At 39.3% G+C, this 19,706-nt stretch overlaps 1 protein-coding gene across 1 annotated transcript; it reads left to right on the top strand.

The window, feature by feature from the left end:
• The first annotated feature begins 156 nt into the window (after positions 1 to 156).
• bmf2 (BCL2 modifying factor 2) lies at positions 157 to 18,070 on the top strand. Its single transcript, XM_046873032.1, has 4 exons — positions 157 to 444; positions 13,353 to 13,598; positions 13,838 to 14,025; positions 15,219 to 18,070. The coding sequence occupies exons 2-4, from the start codon at positions 13,367 to 13,369 to the stop codon at positions 15,312 to 15,314; spliced, it is 516 nt and encodes a 171-aa protein (XP_046728988.1). The 5' UTR covers positions 157 to 444; positions 13,353 to 13,366; the 3' UTR covers positions 15,315 to 18,070.
• Positions 18,071 to 19,706: the final 1,636 nt, after the last annotated feature.

Below are 19,706 nucleotides of genomic sequence, written 5' to 3'. Positions count from 1 at the left end.
GGGTGGGGGGCGTGGTTTTATGCCTCCGGGAGGGGCAGCAAACAAAATAAAAAAATAAAAAAATGAACACCAAGAACAAAAACCCAATAAACAACACCAATAACAAAAAAAAGACAAGGAAAAAAAAAACAGAGCAGCTCCTTTAAAACTCATTAGCATAAATTGTGACGTGAGCAAGTGGGGGTGTGGTTTCGAGCGGACTCGTGTCCAGGCAAAACACGAGCTTGTTTTAAAAGCGCTTCTTTACAAACAAGTTGAAGAGCATCGAGCAGAAGAAGGTGGTGGAGAAGAAGAAAAGGAGGAGGAGGAGAAGCTTCACTCGGATTTACACTTCACTGTGGACATCATTCACCTGGAGACATTTATTATATATATAAAATAAACCCTTTTTAAAGGAAAGAGAGAAAAGAGAGAGAGAGAGAGAGAGAGAGAGAGAGCGTGGCGGTGAGTGACTTCCTGTCCTGAGCACAGATTTCTACTTGTTTACATGTAAAACTATCAGATGGATACAAGTCACATGATTATTAGGACTTGGGGTGGGGGGCAAATAATTATGGCGCTTTCAGGGGAAAAACAGGTGATCGATGATCAGTAGCGGAGCTCCAACAGTTTCCGATATTTTAATGACGATAATGACGCAGTTTAATGATGAGAACTTATTATTATTATTATTGTTGTTATTATGGGATGTGTCGCAGCGCGCGCTTTTGTGTGTGTGTGTGTGTGTGTGTGTGTGTGTGAGATCGTCTCACGGGGTTGGTGTGATTCTTCCTGCTTTATCACACACACCTTCCATATTTCTACAGTGTGTACCAGAGCGCATGTGTTATAGTGTGTGTTAGTGTGTAATGAGTGTGTGATAGTGAGTAATGAGTGTGTTATAGTGTGTGTTAGTGTGTAATGAGTGTGTGATAGTGAGTAATGAGTGTGTTATAGTGTGTGTTAGTGTGTATTGAGTGTGTGATAGTGAGTAATGAGTGTGTTATAGTGTGTGATAGTGTGTATTGAGTGTGTTATAGTGTGTAATGAGTGTGTTATAGTGTGTGTTAGTGTGTAATGAGTGTGTTATAGTGTGTATTGAGTGTGTTATAGTGTGTGATAGTGTGTATTAAGTGTGTTATAGTGTGTGATAAGTGTGTTATAGTGTGTGATAGTGTAATGAGTGTTTTATAGTGTGTAATGAGTGTGTATAGTGTGTATAGTGTGTAATAAGTGTGTTATAGTGTGTGATAGTGTGTATTGAGTGTGTTATAGTGTGTAATGAGTGTGTTATAGTGTGTAATGAGTGTGTTATAGTGTGTGATAGTGTGTAATAAGTGTGCTATAGTGTGTGATACTGTGTAATGATTGTGTTATAGTGTGCTATAGTGTGTAATGAGTGTGTTATAGTGTGTAATGAGTGTGTTATAGTGTGTGATAGTGTGTAATAAGTGTGCTATAGTGTGTGATACTGTGTAATGATTGTGTTATAGTGTGCTGTAGTGTGTAATGAGTGTTTTATAGTGTGTAATGAGTGTGTTATAGTGTGTAATGAGTGTGTTATAGTGTGTGATAGTGTGTAATAAGTGTGCTATAGTGTGTGATACTGTGTAATGATTGTGTTATAGTGTGCTATAGTGTGTAATGAGTGTGTTATAGTGTGTAATGAGTGTGTTATAGTGTGTAATGAGTGTGTTATAGTGTGTGATAGTGTGTAATAAGTGTGCTATAGTGTGTGATACTGTGTAATGATTGTGTTATAGTGTGCTATAGTGTGTAATGAGTGTGTTATAGTGTGTAATGAGTGTGTTATAGTGTGTGATAGTGTGTAATAAGTGTGCTATAGTGTGTGATACTGTGTAATGATTGTGTTATAGCGTGTAATGAGTGTGTTATAGTGTGTAATGAGCGTGCTATAGTGTGTGATAGTGTAATGAGTGTGCTATAGTGTGTGATAGTGTGTAATGAGTGTGTTATAGTGTGTAATGAGTGTGTTATAGTGTGTGATAGTGTGTAATAAGTGTGCTATAGTGTGTGATAGTGTGTAATGATTGTGTTATAGCGTGTAATGAGTGTGTTATAGTGTGTAATGAGCGTGCTATAGTGTGTGATAGTGTGTAATGAGTGTGCTATAGTGTGTGATAGTGTGTAATGAGTGTGTTATAGTGTGTAATGAGTGTGTTATAGTGTGTAATGAGCGTGCTATAGTGTGTAATGATCGTGTAATGAGTGTGTGATAGTGTGTAATGTGTGTTATAGTGTGTAATGAGCGTGCTATAGTGTGTAATGATCGTGTAATGAGTGTGTAATAGTGTGTAATGAGTGTGTTATAGTGTGTAATGATTGTGTTAGTGTTATAGTGTGTAATGATTGTGTTATAGTGTGTAATGATCGTGTAATGAGTGTGTAATAGTGTGTAATGAGCGTGCTATAGTGTGTAATGATCGTAATGAGTGTGTTATAGTGTGTAATGAGTGTTATAGTGTGTAATGATCATGATAGTGTGTTATAGTGTGTAATGAGTGTGTTATAGTGTTCAAATGAGTGTGTTAGTGTGTAATGAGGTGTTATAGTGTGTTATAGTGTGTAATGAGTGTGTTAGTGTGTAATGAGCCTGCTATAGTGTGTGATAGTGTGTAATAAGTGTGCTATAGTGTGTGATAGTGTGTAATGATTGTGTTATAGTGTGTAATGAGTGTGTTATAGTGTGTAATAAGTGTGTTATAGTGTGTGATAGTGTGTATTGAGTGTGTTATAGTGTAATGAGTGTTATAGTGTGTAATGAGTGTGTTATAGTGTGTGATAGTGTGTAATAAGTGTGCTATAGTGTGTGATACTGTGTAATGATTGTGTTATAGTGTGCTATAGTGTGTAATGAGTGTGTTATAGTGTGTAATGAGTGTGTTATAGTGTGTGATAGTGTGTAATAAGTGTGCTATAGTGTGTGATACTGTGTAATGATTGTGTTATAGTGTGCTGTAGTGTGTAATGAGTGTTTTATAGTGTGTAATGAGTGTGTTATAGTGTGTAATGAGTGTGTTATAGTGTGTGATAGTGTGTAATAAGTGTGCTATAGTGTGTGATACTGTGTAATGATTGTGTTATAGTGTGCTATAGTGTGTAATGAGTGTGTTATAGTGTGTAATGAGTGTGTTATAGTGTGTAATGAGTGTGTTATAGTGTGTGATAGTGTGTAATAAGTGTGCTATAGTGTGATACTGTGTAATGATTGTGTTATAGTGTGCTATAGTGTGTAATGAGTGTGTTATAGTGTGTAATGAGTGTGTTATAGTGTGTGTGATAGTGTGTAATAGTGTGTAATGATTGTGTTATAGTGTAATGAGTGTGTTATAGTGTGTAATGAGCGTGCTATAGTGTGTGATAGTGTGTAATGAGTGTGCTATAGTGTGTGATAGTGTAATGAGTGTGTTATAGTGTGTAATGAGTGTGTTATAGTGTGTGATAGTGTGTAATAAGTGTGCTATAGTGTGTGATAGTGTGTAATGATTGTGTTATAGTGTAATGAGTGTGTTATAGTGTGTAATGAGCGTATATAGTGTGTTATAGTGTAATGAGTGTGCTATAGTGTGTGATAGTGTGTAATGAGTGTGTTATAGTGTGTAATGAGTGTGTTATAGTGTTATAGTGTGTAATGATTGTGTTATAGTGTGAAATGAGTGTGTTATAGTGTGTAATGAGTGTATAGTGTGTAATGAGTGTAATGAGTGTGTTATAGTGTGTAATGAGTGTTATAGTGTGTAATGATCATGATAGTGTGTTATAGTGTGTAATGAGGTGTTATAGTGTTCAAATGAGTGTGTTAGTGTGTAATGAGTGTATAGTGTGTGTTATAGTGTGTAATGAGTGTTATAGTGTGTAATGAGCGTATATAGTGTGTTATAGTGTGTAATAGTGTAATGAGTGTGTGATAGTGTGTAATGATGTGTTATAGTGTAATGAGTGTGTTATAGTGTGTAATGAGTGTGCTATAGTGTGTGATAGTGTGTAATGAGCGTATATAGTGTGTAATAGTGTAATGAGTGTATTATAGTGTGTGATGAGCATGCTATAGTGTGTGATAGTGTGTAATGAGTGTGTTATAGTGTGTAATGGCGTGCTATAGTGTGTAATGATTGTGTAATTATTGTGTAATAGCGTGTAATGAGTGTGTTAGTGTGTAATGAGCGTGCTATAGTGTGTGATAGTGTGTAATGAGTGTGTTATAGTGTGTAATGAGCGTGCTATAGTGTGTTATAGTGTGTAATGAGTGTTATAGTGTAATGAGCGTGCTATAATGTGTTATAGTGTGTTATAGTGTAATGAGCGTGCTATAATGTGTTATAGTGTGTAATGAGCGTGCTATAGTGTGTTATAGTGTGTAATGAGCGTGCTATAGTGTGTAATGAGTGTGTTATAGTGTGTAATGAGCGTGCTATAGTGTAATGAGTGTGTTAGTGTGTAATAAGTGTGTTATAGTGTAATAAGTGTGCTATAGTGTGTTATAGTGTGTGTAATGAGTGTTATAGTGTAATGAGCGTATATAGTGTGTAATGAGTGTGTAATGAGTGTGTATAGTGTGTAATGATTGTGTAATGAGTGTGTTATAGTGTAATGATTGTGTTATAGTGTGTTATAGTGTGTAATAGTGTGTTATAGTGTATAGTGTGTAATAAGCGTGCTATAGTGTGTGATAGTGTGTAATGAGTGTTATAGTGTGTAATGATCGTAATGAGTGTGTAATAGTGTAATGAGTGTGTTATAGTGTGAAATGAGTGTGTTATAGTGTGTAATGATCGTGTAATGAGTGTGTTATAGTGTGTAATGAGTGTGTTTTAGTGTGTAATGATCGTGTTATAGTGTTATAGTGTGTATAGTGTGTAATGATTGTGTTATAGTGTGTGATAGTGTGTAATAGTGTGTTATAGTGTGTAATGATTGTGTAATGAGTGTGTAATAGTGTGTAATGAGTGTGTTATAGTGTGTAATGAGCGTGCTATAGTGTGTGATAGTGTGTAATGAGTGTGTTATAGTGTTCAAATGAGTGTGTTAGTGTGAAATGAGTGTGTTATAGTGTGTAATGAGTGTGTTAGTGTAATGAGTGTGTTAGTGTGTAATGAGTGTGTTATAGTGTTCAAATGAGTGTGTTAGTGTGTAATGAGTGTGTTATAGTGTGTTATAGTGTGTAATGATCGTAATGAGTGTGTTATAGTGTGTAATAGTGTGTTATAGTGTGTTATAGTGAGTAATGAGTGTGTTATAGTGTGTAATAGTGTAATGAGTGTGCTATAGTGTGTGATAGTGTGTAATGAGTGTGTTATAGTGTGTAATAAGCGTGCTATAGTGTGTAATGAGTGTGTTATAGTGTGTAATAAGCGTGTTATAGTGTGTTATAGTGTGTAATGAGTGTGTTATAGTGTTATAGTGTGTAATGAGTGTGTTATAGTGTGTAATAAGCGAGCTATAGTGCGTTATAGTGTGTAATGAGTGTGTTATAGTGTGTAATAAGCGTGCTATAGTGCGTTATAGTGTGTAATGAGTGTGTTATAGTGTGTAATAAGCGAGCTATAGTGCGTTATAGTGTAATGAGTGTGTTATAGTGTGTAATAAGCGTGCTATAGTGCGTTATAGTGTGTAATGGTGTGTTATAGTGTGTAATACACGTGCTATAGTGCGTTATAGTGTGTAATAGTGTGTAATGAGTGTGTTATAGTGTGTGTAATAAGCGAGCTATAGTGCGTTATAGTGTAATGAGTGTGTAATGAGTGTGTTATAGTGTGTAATAAGCGTGCTATAGTGCGTTATAGTGTGTAATGAGTGTGTTATAGTGTGTAATAAGTGTGCTATAGTGTGTAATGAGTGTGTTATAGTGTGTAATAAGCGTGCTATAGTGTGTTATAGTGTGTAATGAGTGTGTTATAGTGTGTAATAAGCGTGCTATAGTGTGTTATAGTGTGTAATGAGTGTGTTATAGTGTGTAATAAGCGCTATAGTGTGTTATAGTGTGTAATGAGTGTGTTATAGTGTGTGTAATAAGCGAGCTATAGTGCGTTATAGTGTGTAATGAGTGTGTTATAGTGTGTAATAAGCGTGCTATAGTGCGTTATAGTGTAATGAGTGTGTTATAGTGTGTAATGAGCGTGCTATAGTGTGTGATAGTGTGTAATGAGCGTGCTATAGTGCGTTATAGTGTGTAATGAGTGTTATAGTGTGTAATACACGTGCTATAGTGCGTTATAGTGTGTAATGAGTGTGTTATAGTGTGTAATAAGCGTGCTATAGTGCGTTATAGTGTAATGAGTGTGTAATAGTGTGTTATAGTGTAATAAGCGTGCTATAGTGTGTTATAGTGTAATGAGTGTGTTATAGTGTGTAATAAGCGTGCTATAGTGCGTTATAGTGTGTAATGAGTGTGTTATAGTGTGTAATAAGTGTGCTATAGTGCGTTATAGTGTGTAATGAGCGTGTGTTGTGTATGATTGTGTGTGTGTTTGGTTTATTAGTAGTGTTGATGTGTAATATTGCATGTTTATGAACTGAGTCCAGTTGCAAACAGAAAAGACTGACGGACCTTCTGCATGTGGATGCTCAGGAGTTCATGTAGAGTTTGGTGGTGTGGAGGTGTTTGATGTGGAGGTGTTTGATGTAGAGTTTGGTAGTGTGGAGGTGTTTGATGTGGAGGTGTTTGATGTAGAGTTTGGTGATGTGGAGGTGTTTGATGTAGAGTTTGTTAGTTTGGAGGTGTTTGATGTAGAGTTTGTTAGTGTGGAGGTGTTTGATGTAGAGTTTGCAGTGTGGAGGTGTTTGATGTAGAGTTTGGTAGTGTGGAGTTGTTTGATGTGGAGTTTGGTAGTGTGGAGGTGTTTGATGTGGAGTTTGGTAGTGTGGAGGTGTTTGATGTGGAGTTTGGTAGTGTGGAGGTGTTTGATGTGGAGTTTGGTAGTGTGGAGGTGTTTGATGTAGAGTTTGGTAGTGTGAAGGTGTTTGATGTAGAGTTTGGTAGTGTGGAGGTGTTTGATGTGGAGTTTGGTAGAGTGGAGGTGTTTGATGTGGAGTTTGGCAGTGTGGAGGTTGGTAGTGTGGAGGTGTTTGATGTAGAGTTTGGTAGTGGAGGTGTTTGATGTAGAGTTTGGTAGTGTGAAGGTGTTTGATGTAGAGTTTGGTAGTGTGGAGGTGTTTGATGTAGAGTTTGGTAGTGTGGAGGTGTTTGATGTAGAGTTTGGTAGTGTGGAGGTGTTTGATGTAGAGTTTGGTAGTGTGGAGGTGTTTGATGTAGAGTTTGGTAGTGTGGAGGTGTTTGATGTGAGTTTGGTAGTGTGGAGTGTTTGATGTAGAGTTTGGTAGTGTGAAGGTGTTTGATGTAGAGTTTGGTAGTGTGAAGGTGTTTGATGTAGAGTTTGGTAGTGTGGAGGTGTTTGATGTAGAGTTTGGTAAGGTGGAGGTGTTTGATGTAGAGTTTGGTAGTGTGAAGTTATTTAATGTGGAGTTTGGTAGTGTGGAGGTATTTGATGTAGAGTTTGGTAGTGTGGAGGTGTTTGATGCAGAGTTTGGTAGTGTGAAGGTGTTTGATGTAGAGTTTGGTAGTGTGGAGGTGTTTGATGTAGAGTTTGGTAGTGTGAAGGTGTTTGATGTAGAGTTTGGCAGTGTGGAGGTGTTTGATGTGGAGTTTGGTAGTGTGGAGGTGTTTGATGAAGAGTTTGGTAGTGTGAAGGTGTTTGATGTGAAGAGTTTGGTAGTGTGGAGGTGTTTGATGTAGAGTTTGGTAGTGTGGAGGTGTTTGATGTGGAGTTTGGTAGTGTGAGGTGTTTGATGTAGAGTTTGGTAGTGTGAAGGTGTTTGATGTAGAGTTTGGTAAGGTGAAGGTGTTTGATGTAGAGTTTGGTGATGTGGAGGTGTTTGATGCAGAGTTTGGCAGTGGAGGTGTTTGATGTAGAGTTTGGCAGTGTGGAGGTGTTTGATGTGAGTTTGGTAGTGTGGAGGTGTTTGGTGAAGAGTTTGGTAGTGTGAAGGTGTTTGATGTAGAGTTTGGTAGTGTGGAGGTGTTTGGTGAAGAGTTTGGTAGTGTGAAGGTGTTTGATGTAGAGCCCAGTGTGAAGGTGTTTGATGTAGAGTTTGGTAGTGTGGAGGTGTTTGATGTAGAGTTTGGTAGTGTGAAGGTGTTTGATGTAGAGTTTGGCAGTGTGGAGGTGTTTGATGTAGAGTTTGGTAAGGTGGAGGTGTTTGATGTAGAGTTTGGTAGTGTGGAGGTGTTTGATGTGAGAGTTTGGTAGTGTGAAGGTGTTTGATGTAGAGTTTGGTAGTGTGAAGGTGTTTGATGTAGAGTTTGCAGTGTGAAGGTGTTTGATGTAGAGTTTGGTAGTGTGGAGGTGTTTGATGTAGAGTTTGGTAGTGTGAAGGTGTTTGATGAAGAGTTTGGCAGTGGAGGTGTTTGATGTGAAGAGTTTGGCAGTGTGAAGGTGTTTGATGTAGAGTTTGGTAGTGTGGAGGTGTTTGATGTAGAGTTTGGTAGTGGAGGTGTTTGATGTGAGTTTGGTAGTGGAGGTGTTTGGTGAAGAGTTTGGTAGTGGAGGTGTTTGATGTGGAGGTGTTTGATGTAGAGTTTGGTGAGTGTGGAGGTGTTTGATGTAGAGTTTGGTAGTGTGGAGGTGTTTGATGTGGGTTTGGTAGTGTGAAGGTGTTTGATGTAGAGTTTGGTAGTGTGGAGTGTTTGATGTAGAGTTTGGTAGTGTGGAGTGTTTGATGTAGAGTTTGGTAGTGTGGAGGTGTTTGATGTGGAGTTTGGTAGTGTGGAGGTGTTTGGTGAAGAGTTTGGTAGTGTGAAGGTGTTTGATGCAGAGTTTGGTAGTGTGAAGGTGTTTGATGTAGAGTTTGGTAGTGTGGAGGTGTTTGATGTAGAGTTTGGTAAGGTGGAGGTGTTTGATGTAGAGTTTGGTAGTGTGGAGGTGTTTGATGTAGAGTTTGGTAGTGTGAAGGTGTTTGATGTAGAGTTTGGCAGTGTGAAGGTGTTTGATGTAGAGTTTGGTAAGGTGGAGGTGTTTGATGTAGAGTTTGGTAGTGTGGAGGTGTTTGATGTGGAGGTGTTTGATGTAGAGTTTGGTGATGTGGAGGTGTTTGATGTAGAGTTTGCTAGTTTGGAGGTGTTTGATGTAGAGTTTGTTAGTGTGGAGGTATTTGATGTAGAGTTTGGTAGTGTGAGGTGTTTGATGTAGAGTTTGGTGGTGTGGAGGTGTTTGATTTAGAGTTTGGTAGTGTGGAGGTGTTTGATGTAGAGTTTGGTAGTGTGAAGGTGTTTGATGTAGAGTTTGCAGTGTGAAGGTGTTTGATGTAGAGTTTGGCAGTGTGGAGGTGTTTGATGTAGAGTTTAGTATTGTGAAAGTGTTTGATGTAGAGTTTGGTAGTGTGGTGGTGTTTGATGTGGAGTTTGGTAGTGTGGAGGTGTTTGATGTGGAGTTTGGTAGTGTGGAGGTGTTTGATGTGGAGTTTGGTAGTGTGGAGGTGTTTGATGTAGAGTTTGGTAGTGTGGAGGTATTTGATGTAGAGTTTGGTGGTGTGGAGGTGTTTGATGTAGAGTTTGGTAGTGTGAGGTGTTTGATGTAGAGTTTGGTAGTGTGGAGGTGTTTGATGTAGAGTTTGGTAGTGTGGAGGTGTTTGATGTAGAGTTTGGTAGTGTGAAGGTGTTTGATGTAGAGTTTGGTAGTGTGAGGTGTTTGATGTAGAGTTTGGTAGTGTGAAGGTGTTTGATGTGGAGTTTGGTAGTGTGGAGGTGTTTGATGTGAGTTTGGTAGTGTGGAGGTGTTTGATGAAGAGTTTGGTAGTGTGAAGGTGTTTGATGTAGAGTTTGGTAGTGTGGAGGTGTTTGATGTAGAGTTTGGTAGTGTGGAGGTGTTTGATGTGGAGTTTGGTAGTGTGGAGGTGTTTGATGTAGAGTTTGGTAGTGTGAAGGTGTTTGATGTAGAGTTTGGTAAGGTGAAGGTGTTTGATGTAGAGTTTGGTAGTGTGGAGGTGTTTGATGTAGAGTTTGGTAGTGTGGAGGTGTTTGATGTAGAGTTTGGTAGTGTGAGGTGTTTGATGTAGAGTTTGGTAGTGTGGAGGTGTTTGATGTAGAGTTTGGTAGTGTGAAGGTGTTTGATGTAGAGTTTGGTAGTGTGAGGTGTTTGATGTAGAGTTTGGTAGTGTGGAGGTGTTTGATGAGTTTGGTAGTGTGAGGTGTTTGATGTAGAGTTTGGTAGTGTGAGGTGTTTGATGTAGAGTTTGGTAGTGTGGAGGTGTTTGATGTAGAGTTTGGTAGTGTGAAGGTGTTTGATGTAGAGTTTGGTAGTGTGGAGGTGTTTGATGTAGAGTTTGGTAGTGTGGAGGTGTTTGATGTAGAGTTTGGTAAGTGTGGAGGTGTTTGATGTAGAGTTTGGTAGTGTGGAAGGTGTTTGATGCAGAGTTTGGCAGTGTGAAGGTGTTTGATGTAGAGTTTGCAGTGTGAAGGTGTTTGATGTAGAGTTTGGTAGTGTGAGGTGTTTGATGTAGAGTTTGGTAGTGTGGAGGTGTTTGATGTAGAGTTTGGTAGTGTGAAGGTGTTTGATGTAGAGTTTGGTAGTGTGAAGGTGTTTGATGTAGAGTTTGGTAGTGTGAAGGTGTTTGATGTAGAGTTTGGTAGTGTGGAGGTGTTTGATGTGAAGAGTTTGGTAGTGTGGAGGTGTTTGATGTAGAGAGTTTGGTAGTGGAGGTGTTTGGTGAAGAGTTTGGTAGTGTGGTGGTGTTTGATGTGGAGGTGTTTGATGTAGAGTTTGGTAGTGTGAAGGTGTTTGATGTAGAGTTTGGTAGTGTGGAGGTGTTTGATGTAGAGTTTGGTAGTGTGGAGGTGTTTGATGTAGAGAGTTTGGTAGTGTGGAGGTGTTTGATGTGGAGTTTGGTAGTGTGGAGGTGTTTGGTGAAGAGTTTGGTAGTGTGAAGGTGTTTGATGTGGGTTTGGTAGTGTGGAGTGTTTGATGTAGAGCCTGGCAGTGTGGAGGTGTTTGATGCAGAGTTTGGTAGTGTGGAGGTGTTTGATGTAGAGTTTGCAGTGTGGAGGTGTTTGATGTAGAGAGTTTGGTAGTGTGGAGGTGTTTGGTGAAGAGTTTGGTAGTGGAGGTGTTTGATGTAGAGTTTGGTAGTGTGAAGGTGTTTGATGCAGAGCCTGGCAGTGTGGAGGTGTTTGATGTAGAGTTTGGTAGTGTGAAGGTGTTTGATGTAGAGTTTGGCAGTGTGGAGGTGTTTGATGTAGAGTTTGGTAAGTGTGGAGGTGTTTGATGTAGAGTTTGGCAGTGTGGAGGTGTTTGATGTGGAGGTGTTTGATGTAGAGTTTGGTGATGTGGAGGTGTTTGATGCAGAGTTTGGTAGTGTGGAGGTGTTTGATGTAGAGTTTGTTAGTGTGGAGGCATCTGATGTAGAGTTTGGTAGTGGAGGTGTTTGATGTAGAGTTTGGTGGTGTGGAGGTGTTTGATTTAGAGTTTGGTAGTGTGGAGGTGTTTGATGTAGAGTTTGGCAGTGTGAAGGTGTTTGATGTAGAGCCCAGTGTGAAGGTGTTTGATGCAGAGTTTGGCAGTGTGGAGGTGTTTGATGTAGAGTTTAGTATTGTGAAAGTGTTTGATGTAGAGTTTGGTAGTGTGGTGGTGTTTGATGTGGAGTTTGGTAGTGTGGAGGTGTTTGATGTGGAGTTTGGTAGTGTGGAGGTGTTTGATGTGGAGTTTGGTAGTGTGGAGGTGTTTGATGTAGAGTTTGGTAGTGTGGAGGTATTTAATGTAGAGTTTAGTGGTGTTTGATGTTGAGGTTGGTGGTGTTGAGCTATATATTACATTTTGTTGAGTTACAGTGAATTATAGTGAGTTAAAGTGAGCTGTAGTGAATTATAGTGATATATAGAGTTATAAGGAGTTATAGTGAGTTGTAGTGAGTTATAGTGAGTTGTAGTGAGATATATTGAGTTATAGTGAGTTGTAGTGAGTTATAGTGAGTTGTAGTGAGTTATAGTGAGATATATGGAGTTATAGTGAGTTATAGTGAGATATATGGAGTTATAGTGAGTTATAGTGAGTTGTAGTGAGTTATAGTGAGTTATAGTGAGATATATGGAGTCATAGTGAGTTATAGTGAGTTGTAGTGAGTTGTAGTGAGTTATAGTAAGTTGTAGTGAGTTATAGTGAGATATATGGAGTTATAGTGAGTTATAGTGAGTTATAGTGAGTTGTAGTGAGTTATAGTGAGTTATAGTGAGATATATGGAGTTATAGTGAGTTATAGTGAGTTATAGTGAGTTGTAGTGAGTTGTAGTGAGTTATAGTGAGTTATAGTGAGTTATAGTGAGATATATGGAGTTATAGTGAGTTATAGTGAGTTATAGTGAGTTATAGTGAGATATATGGAGTTATAGTGAGTTGTAGTGAGTTGTAGTGAGTTATAGTGAGTTGTAGTGAGTTAAAGTGAGTTACATTCAGTTAGCAATGTGTAACCTGCTAGCTTGTGATGTTATCAGTAGTAAATATTAAGTTATACTGGTAAAATAGAATAATTCTGAATAAATCTTGTGCTGTGAGCTCAGGATTGAACACAGAACCCACACAGTGCTAAATATTGTATTCATTGCTATTTCATGTCACTCATTTTTACACCTCATTAGTACAAGTCCTCGCTGTCTCCTCATTAGCATACTCATTAGCATACTCATTAGCATGCTCTGTACCCATCATACAGTCACAAGGCTGAAAGCCGAGTTAGAAAACAATAACACAGTAAACGTCACGTTTTTTCCCCGTCCCTCCGGTTTGCCTTTTTATGAATAGAGCGGATTTAAATTATCTGCTTTGTTTTCCTCCGAACACTGGAACTTTCCCTCATTTGACTGTAATGTGTTTGCAGTTTCGGCGACGTCAGAGTGGCGCTAACACCTCCATCACAACATATACAGAGGCCATTGTCAGGTCATTGTGAGGCTCTGACCTCAGTGACACAAATATCTTCACTGGATTTGTGAATAAAATGATACATTTGAGATTATTTTTAGACTTTACAGGTCATAGGATTAGCTTGAACTAGCTAGCATGTGTAACTGGCTAATCAGGATTAGCGCTCTGTCTGGCTAGTCAAATTTTCTGATTGTAAAATTGGCAAAATAAAGCAAATGGCATACAAAATATCTATATCTATACACTTTACAAATGGCAGTAGTGTTCAGAATTAATGGCACCCTCTAATAAACTTATGTGATGTTACAGCTTTGAGTTTGACATTTTAGTGTTTATTTGATAACATTTTATACAAGTATTTCCACTCAAGTGTGCCAATACTTTCAGGATGTACGGCTTTCGGTTACATAAACGTAGATTTACTTCTGTTTCCTCTTTATTCAGGGTGATTTCCGCTGATGGAGGATGACGAGGAGGACACGCCTTTACCGATTACATCCAATCAGATCTCGATCGCAGACGGCAGACGTGAGAACATGCCGCTAATTCAGACGACGCCACACTTATGGACCTCAGGCTTCGATCAGAACGCAGTCAGTCTGCGCCACCGGTCGCTCCACGGGTCCACGGGTTTGGGTTTCCTCTCCACGCCGCCGGGATCTGCGGACGATTCACAAAGGCTTCTTCAGTGTAAGCACGCTAAATCAACAGACTAGCTAACCAACCCATGTTAACGCTAACTAGCTAATCAGCTTAGCTGTTTTTATATCATTCGTTGCTAAGCACTAGCTGTTGAAGTGAAAAGAAAAAAAAGGTGGATGGTGATTGGCTGATCGGTGCAGACCTGAACTCCACCCCCTTTTTTTCTCTACTTAGCTAGTTTTATTATAAAGGATACTCACAGTTTACCGATTTCTCCACGTGTGCAGATGTGTTCTTCCCCGGAGGAGAATCTGGTTTCGGCGCACGCGTCCCGTCGGAGGAAGCGGGAGACGGAGACCAGCAGGACGAAGGGAAAGGGGATGAGAGAGACGAGGATCGGACGAGCGTGGAAGTGCAGATCGGACGGAAGCTGCGTGAGATCGGAGATCATCTTCAGCAGGAGCACATGCAGCTGGTGAGACAACCTGTACAACCACTTTTCTCCAACCAATCGAACCCTGCTTGATAAAACCAAAGCCCCGCCCACTCCCCCAACACACAGTCAAGTCTGATTTGGAAATACGTTGCGAATCTAAGAAAACTAAAACCTACTTTTAGTATGAAGAAAATCCCAGATGTTTTCCCAGATGCTGGGATGTTAGTCGGGGGGCGGGGCCTGATAATCGGGGGGCGGGGCTATGTATGGGACATCATAAAGCGCCGGCGCTTTGAACGAACACAGAATAACAATTTGCACCTTCAGTGTTAGTACTGGACTGTGATTGGCTGGACATTTAGGTGTGAATGGTGGATTGTGATTCTAATGCTCTCATCTTCACCTGAGGAACTTCATCTCCACATCACACCTACACCTGGATTATCTCCTGCAGTTATATATTCACTGTTATTGTTATTATTATTACTGACACAGCAGGTTACTGGAACACAATGAAGAAGTGAAGTGTGAGAGAAATCTGCTGTGTGTCTTTATACTGCAGGCTAAATTTAGAACCATGAGTCAGCCATGACATCATCAGTCACGTGACCGCTCCGGGCCTCGTCGCCATAGGCTAAACGCAGTAGTCTAATGTAAATCTGAGCATCACATGACCAGGAAGTTCCTTTGAAGATCAAAAGGCAACTGATGAGGATGATCAAAAGCGAGTGATGATAAAGATTAGTATACACCTAATAAATATTTAAAAATATGGTTTCATGAATCCATTTGTTGAAAATGAATCATTCTAATGGTGTAAAAAACAGTTACTGTATGTGTGTGTGTGTGTGTGTTTATGTGTGCGTGTGCGCACGTGACATGGCTTATGCAACACACTGCAACACTTGGCCCCGCCCCCTCTTCAGCGACACTCCATAAAACCATGTGACTATGGTCATGATTGGTCAGTTACAAACCATATGTACTGCCTCCAACCCGCCTCTTACCGTGCACCCCGAGCTCTGATTGGCTACTGATCTGCTACTGCTCTGCTACTGAGTCACAGGGAGGGGGAAATACTGTGCAGCAGCACCATCTAGTGGTAGTTCCTCACAAAAGTTTCTCAGAAATCTTTTTATTATTATTTCACGCTTTTTTAATGGATCGATTATTTCACTGATGACATCATTGTTATTATAATTAAAAATCCAAAGCGTGTTTTCTCTTCGCAGTTCCTGCAGCATCAGAGAAACCGGCAGGTGATGTGGTGGCGTTTAGCGACGACGCTTTACGACTTCCTGTTTCCGAGGGAGTTCATCGGACACTGAGGAAGCCCAGGGAATCTTCCGTCTCTGGCTCCGCCCGTTTCCTCTCGTCCTTAAACAGGCCTTTTGTGAGGCGAACTTGTAAAACAGACAGGAATCAGGAGGACAGTTCAGCGAGTCGCCGCTGGACGGAGACGGTGTCGCCGCCTACCGCACACACAGAAGCCATCTTTACAATCAGAGATTTTCTTTTGTCGTTTCTTTCCGTTTCGCTCCTTTAGTCTGCGAATGCCTTACAGTGGACCGAGATGAAGCTTCAGACATCAGCAGAAGGACTTCAGGAAAGTTCCAGAAAATGCGATTGAGCCTCAAAAACTTTGTTTTATTTCTTACTGGTTAAAATTTCTTTTTCTTTTCGCTTCTTTGAGAGTTTTTTTTTAAATGTCTCTCTCTGAATGAAATCATCATCCCTGCACGTCTGTCGCCTTAAAATCTATTCTGAACATCTGAGCCTTTAACCTGAGCCTTTTAAGATCCTCAGGGCTGAGAGACGCTTTAACTATCAAGACAATTCAGCGAGACGCTTCGTCTCCTCGCTCTGAGCCGGATCGTTTTATAAACGTGCTTTTTTTTTTCCTTCGTGAAATTTAAACACGTCGGTTTTTAAACGAAAGATTTCGAGTTTTAAAGTTGAAAATGTTTCAATGGAGAATTTCACGCGTTTTTTATTAAATCAGGAAAAACAACAGGAGTCGCTTTTCTAGTGAAATATTTCGTAAATCGCTTTAAATAAATAAATATATGGAGGGAAACAGTGTGGATGGACACTGAACATGTTTACAGTCAGGTTTGTGATTTTTGTGTTCTTTTTTTTTTTTTGTACAATTTTTTTTATAATAAATATTTAATAGAATAAAGTACATTTTGTATGAAGTGAAAATACGCCCCACGTTTAAAGCCTGACTGTAAATCAAGAGGAAACGGAACTCGCGTCCGATCCGCAATCAGACGTGAGCGGATCAGACGTGGGTGTTTCCTGCAGTTCTGATGAGAAACCCACGCTAGGGTTTGAGGAACCGCTTTCAAACGGGTTGTATACAAACTTAATGAAATATCAAATCTGGGAGAGTGAAGAAGAGAAACCTCGCTTCGTTTTTCCTCCGATTTTCTTTATCTTGATGTAAAAATTTGACCTGAAGCCGTTTATTTATTTACTGTTTATTTTTCCTCACAAAAAAATGACTTTTATTCATCAAAACCTCACGTTTTTTTTCCCAACAAAATCGTTTCGAGTCTATAAACCACTGAGATCTGTACTCAAACCTGATCTAATCTAGACAGTTATAATCTAATCTAAATAACTATAGTCTAATTTAGCTGATTATCATGTAATTAACCTGATCTAATCTAGCTGTAGTCCAAGTTAGATAATCCACTACCGAGAGTCTAAAGTAGCTCATCTTAGTCTAATCTAGCAAATTTTGGTCTAATCTAGCAACATTTTTTGTCTAATCTAGCTAGATATAATCAAATCTAACCAACTACAGTCTAAAACAGCTAATTATAGTGTCATTTCCCTAATCCTATTCTAGATCACTATAATCTATCTGAGTCTAATCTGAAATATAATTGTAATCTAATCTATAGTCTAATCCAGCTGGCTTTGTTAGACCTGTAGGCGCGTTTAAGCGTATTGTTTACAAAGTAAGAAACACTTACAGACTTGTGTTTTGACACTTTGTTTATTTTAACTTTGATGAATAAAAGCCGTTTATTTCTTTATCGAATTATTCGATCATTTTGACTAAATACACGGCCAGTCGGTGACCGAGACTCCGCCCCCAAACCCTCCACCCTTCAGGAGCTCGCCGCCCAATGGGATCGTGTGGATTTAGTCACATGACCGGTTCACGAATGGAAACAGGACCTAACGTTTATGACGTGTGTAGAAACGGTAATTCAGTAATAATATGATGACGGATATATTTATTTATTTTTGTTGTACGAGTTTGTAAATTTAAAGGGATACGAGCCGTTTTTACGGATTCGGAGAAACGTTGAAACCGGACGCTCTTTTTATCCAGATGTTTTATTGAATAGTTACGAGAGACGAGTCGAAATGAATAAAGAGCTCGTGTACAGATCGTGTTTTACTTACCTACGATTTTTTAGCAGACAATCAGAATCCTGCAGGTGCCTTAGGGCCGAACACACACACACACACACACACACACACACACACACACACACACACCAGCTACATCACTGACCTTCATACGACCTTTTTTAAGAGAAACGCGACAATCGCCAACGCTTTGAATCACGAGCGTCTGATCGATCGTCTCGATTCATTCGTTAAAGCACAAACAGCAACCAGCAATCATACACTCTTTGTCCAAAAGTATTGGGACACCTGACCACCTTCCACCAGATGTGGTTCTTCCACAAACCCGAAGGCAGTTGTATAGGACCTCATTTCTAGCCCGGGTGTCCACAAACTTTTGATGCTACAGCGTATAAACGCCGGAGTTCAGAACGAGACGTCGATCCCGTACGTCAGGTTTTTTTTTCCTCTCTGGCCGCGTCTCAATCCTCTAAACGCCCTTTCGAGTGCACTTCACACACAGGCGTGTTTTCTTCCGCCTGATGTTTATCTCCTCCGCACAACATGTTGGTTTGATGTTCTTTTTGAGTGTTTATGATGATTCTGTTCGTGGAATAAAATGGTTCTAGATGTGGACGAGACGTGGTGATTTATGACTTTTCTTTGTTTTGTTTTTTTTACAGTCTGTTTCTCTATAAACCTCAATAAAACTAAAACCTGAAATAAAATAAAAGTGTGTGTTTTTGGTTTTTTCATTTTTTTGGTCAATTTTACAGCTTTGAATTACTGTAACAATCACACTAATCCTGCAAATAAATCTATATAAATAATAATAAATCTACACACCTAATAAAGAAATATTCAAGAGGACAAATGTTTATCCGGCTAAATAAATATATAAATATTTATATACAGTGGAACCAGGTTATCTCGACCTCGGTTACCTCGACAACCCTATTAGGTCGACGTTTTTGAAGTGGAACCGCCAAATTCTCGCTTTGTCTTAGCATTTTTTATCGGTTATGTCGATTCTTTTATGTCACCGAACCCTGATATCTCGAGCACAAGGGGGGAAAAATTTGCCATTTAACGTCGGTTATCTCGGTGCAGCCGCAGAACTCGCGGAAGTGGCGGAAAAATCAAGTCTTACAGCCGCTACAGGTGTTGTATTGTATACTGGTGAATCTCTGCTGTTAGTTAGTGCTAGTGTTCGTAGTGTTCGTAGTGTTCGTAGTGTTCGTAGTGTTCGTAGTGTTCGTAGTGTTCGTAGTGTTCGTAGTGTTCGTAGTGTTAGTAGTGTTTGGGAAGAAAAGAGCAGCCGTTGAGAGAGTGCCGGTGGGAAGAGAGAGAGAGAGAGAGAGAGTGCCGGTGGGAAGAGAGAGAGAGAGAGAGAGAGAGAGAGAGAGTGCGGTGGGAAGACACGTGCAGGATACGCATGAGCGATAACAACGACCGCCGTGAACCAACATATACCAACAATAACGGACAGTGAGAGTGTGGAAGTTTAAATAGGAGCTTGTGATGATGATAAACGAGCACCATATGTGCGCGATTGAAGCGGAGCTTCAGAGAAAGCGGCCGAGAAAACACCTGACACGCTGAATGGGGCCGAAGGGGGCGTGGCAGGTGGATTCCTGACAGATAAACATGTACTGTATGTATTTTTATAACATGCCTTCATCAAACAAATCGCGGCAACGCTGGTGTGTAAAAAAAACCTTCAAAAACACGTGCATGCACATTCTCATTTATTAATGCACATCATGTACATAAAGACATTTTAAGCACGTTAATATACTGCCGCCATTTTGATTTTCGTTTATCTCGATCATTGGTTACCTCGACGCTTTTTGGCGCCCCCCTAGGACATCGACATAACCGGGTTCCACTGTAGTTTTAATGCAGTCGAAAATATAAAAATATATATGAATAAAAATATAAATTATAAAATATCTTTTCTAAAATTAAAACAAATTATTTTACTAATTTCAAGCTTAAGATTGTTTTTTTTTTTTGTTTTACCTAAATTATTTTCTACTTATAAATAAATAAATAAACAAATCCAGATTTCATCCAAAATAGCATTTATTTTTCCCTGAAAAAAAAAAAAAGGAGTAAAAAAAAGTGCAGTCTATAAATGTGAAAATTATTATTGTTAAAATGTACTCACTCTCACTCTCTCATATATATATATATATATATATAATGTTTATAATTAATATATTGTAATTATCTATTCGATTTTTTTCTTCAGAGAGAAAATATTTTTGGAAATATATTTCTATATTTAGATTGAATAAAACTCGTTTCTCTGGCTTGTTTTCACCCGGCAATTTTCTTTTATTGTGACG

The sequence above is a fragment of the Silurus meridionalis genome, chromosome 18 (assembly GCF_014805685.1).
Source record: "Silurus meridionalis isolate SWU-2019-XX chromosome 18, ASM1480568v1, whole genome shotgun sequence".
Taxonomy (NCBI): domain Eukaryota; kingdom Metazoa; phylum Chordata; class Actinopteri; order Siluriformes; family Siluridae; genus Silurus; species Silurus meridionalis.
This window is presented reverse-complemented; position numbering and strand designations above follow the sequence as displayed.

Coding starts and splice junctions, on each gene's coding strand:
- bmf2 (XM_046873032.1), top strand. CDS start 13,367: ATGGAGGATGACGAGGAGGACACGCCTTTACCGATTACATCCAATCAG. Junction 13,599..13,837: donor TTCACAAAGGCTTCTTCAGT/GTAAGCACGCTA, acceptor CCACGTGTGCAG/ATGTGTTCTTCCCCGGAGGA. Junction 14,026..15,218: donor AGCAGGAGCACATGCAGCTG/GTGAGACAACCT, acceptor TTCTCTTCGCAG/TTCCTGCAGCATCAGAGAAA.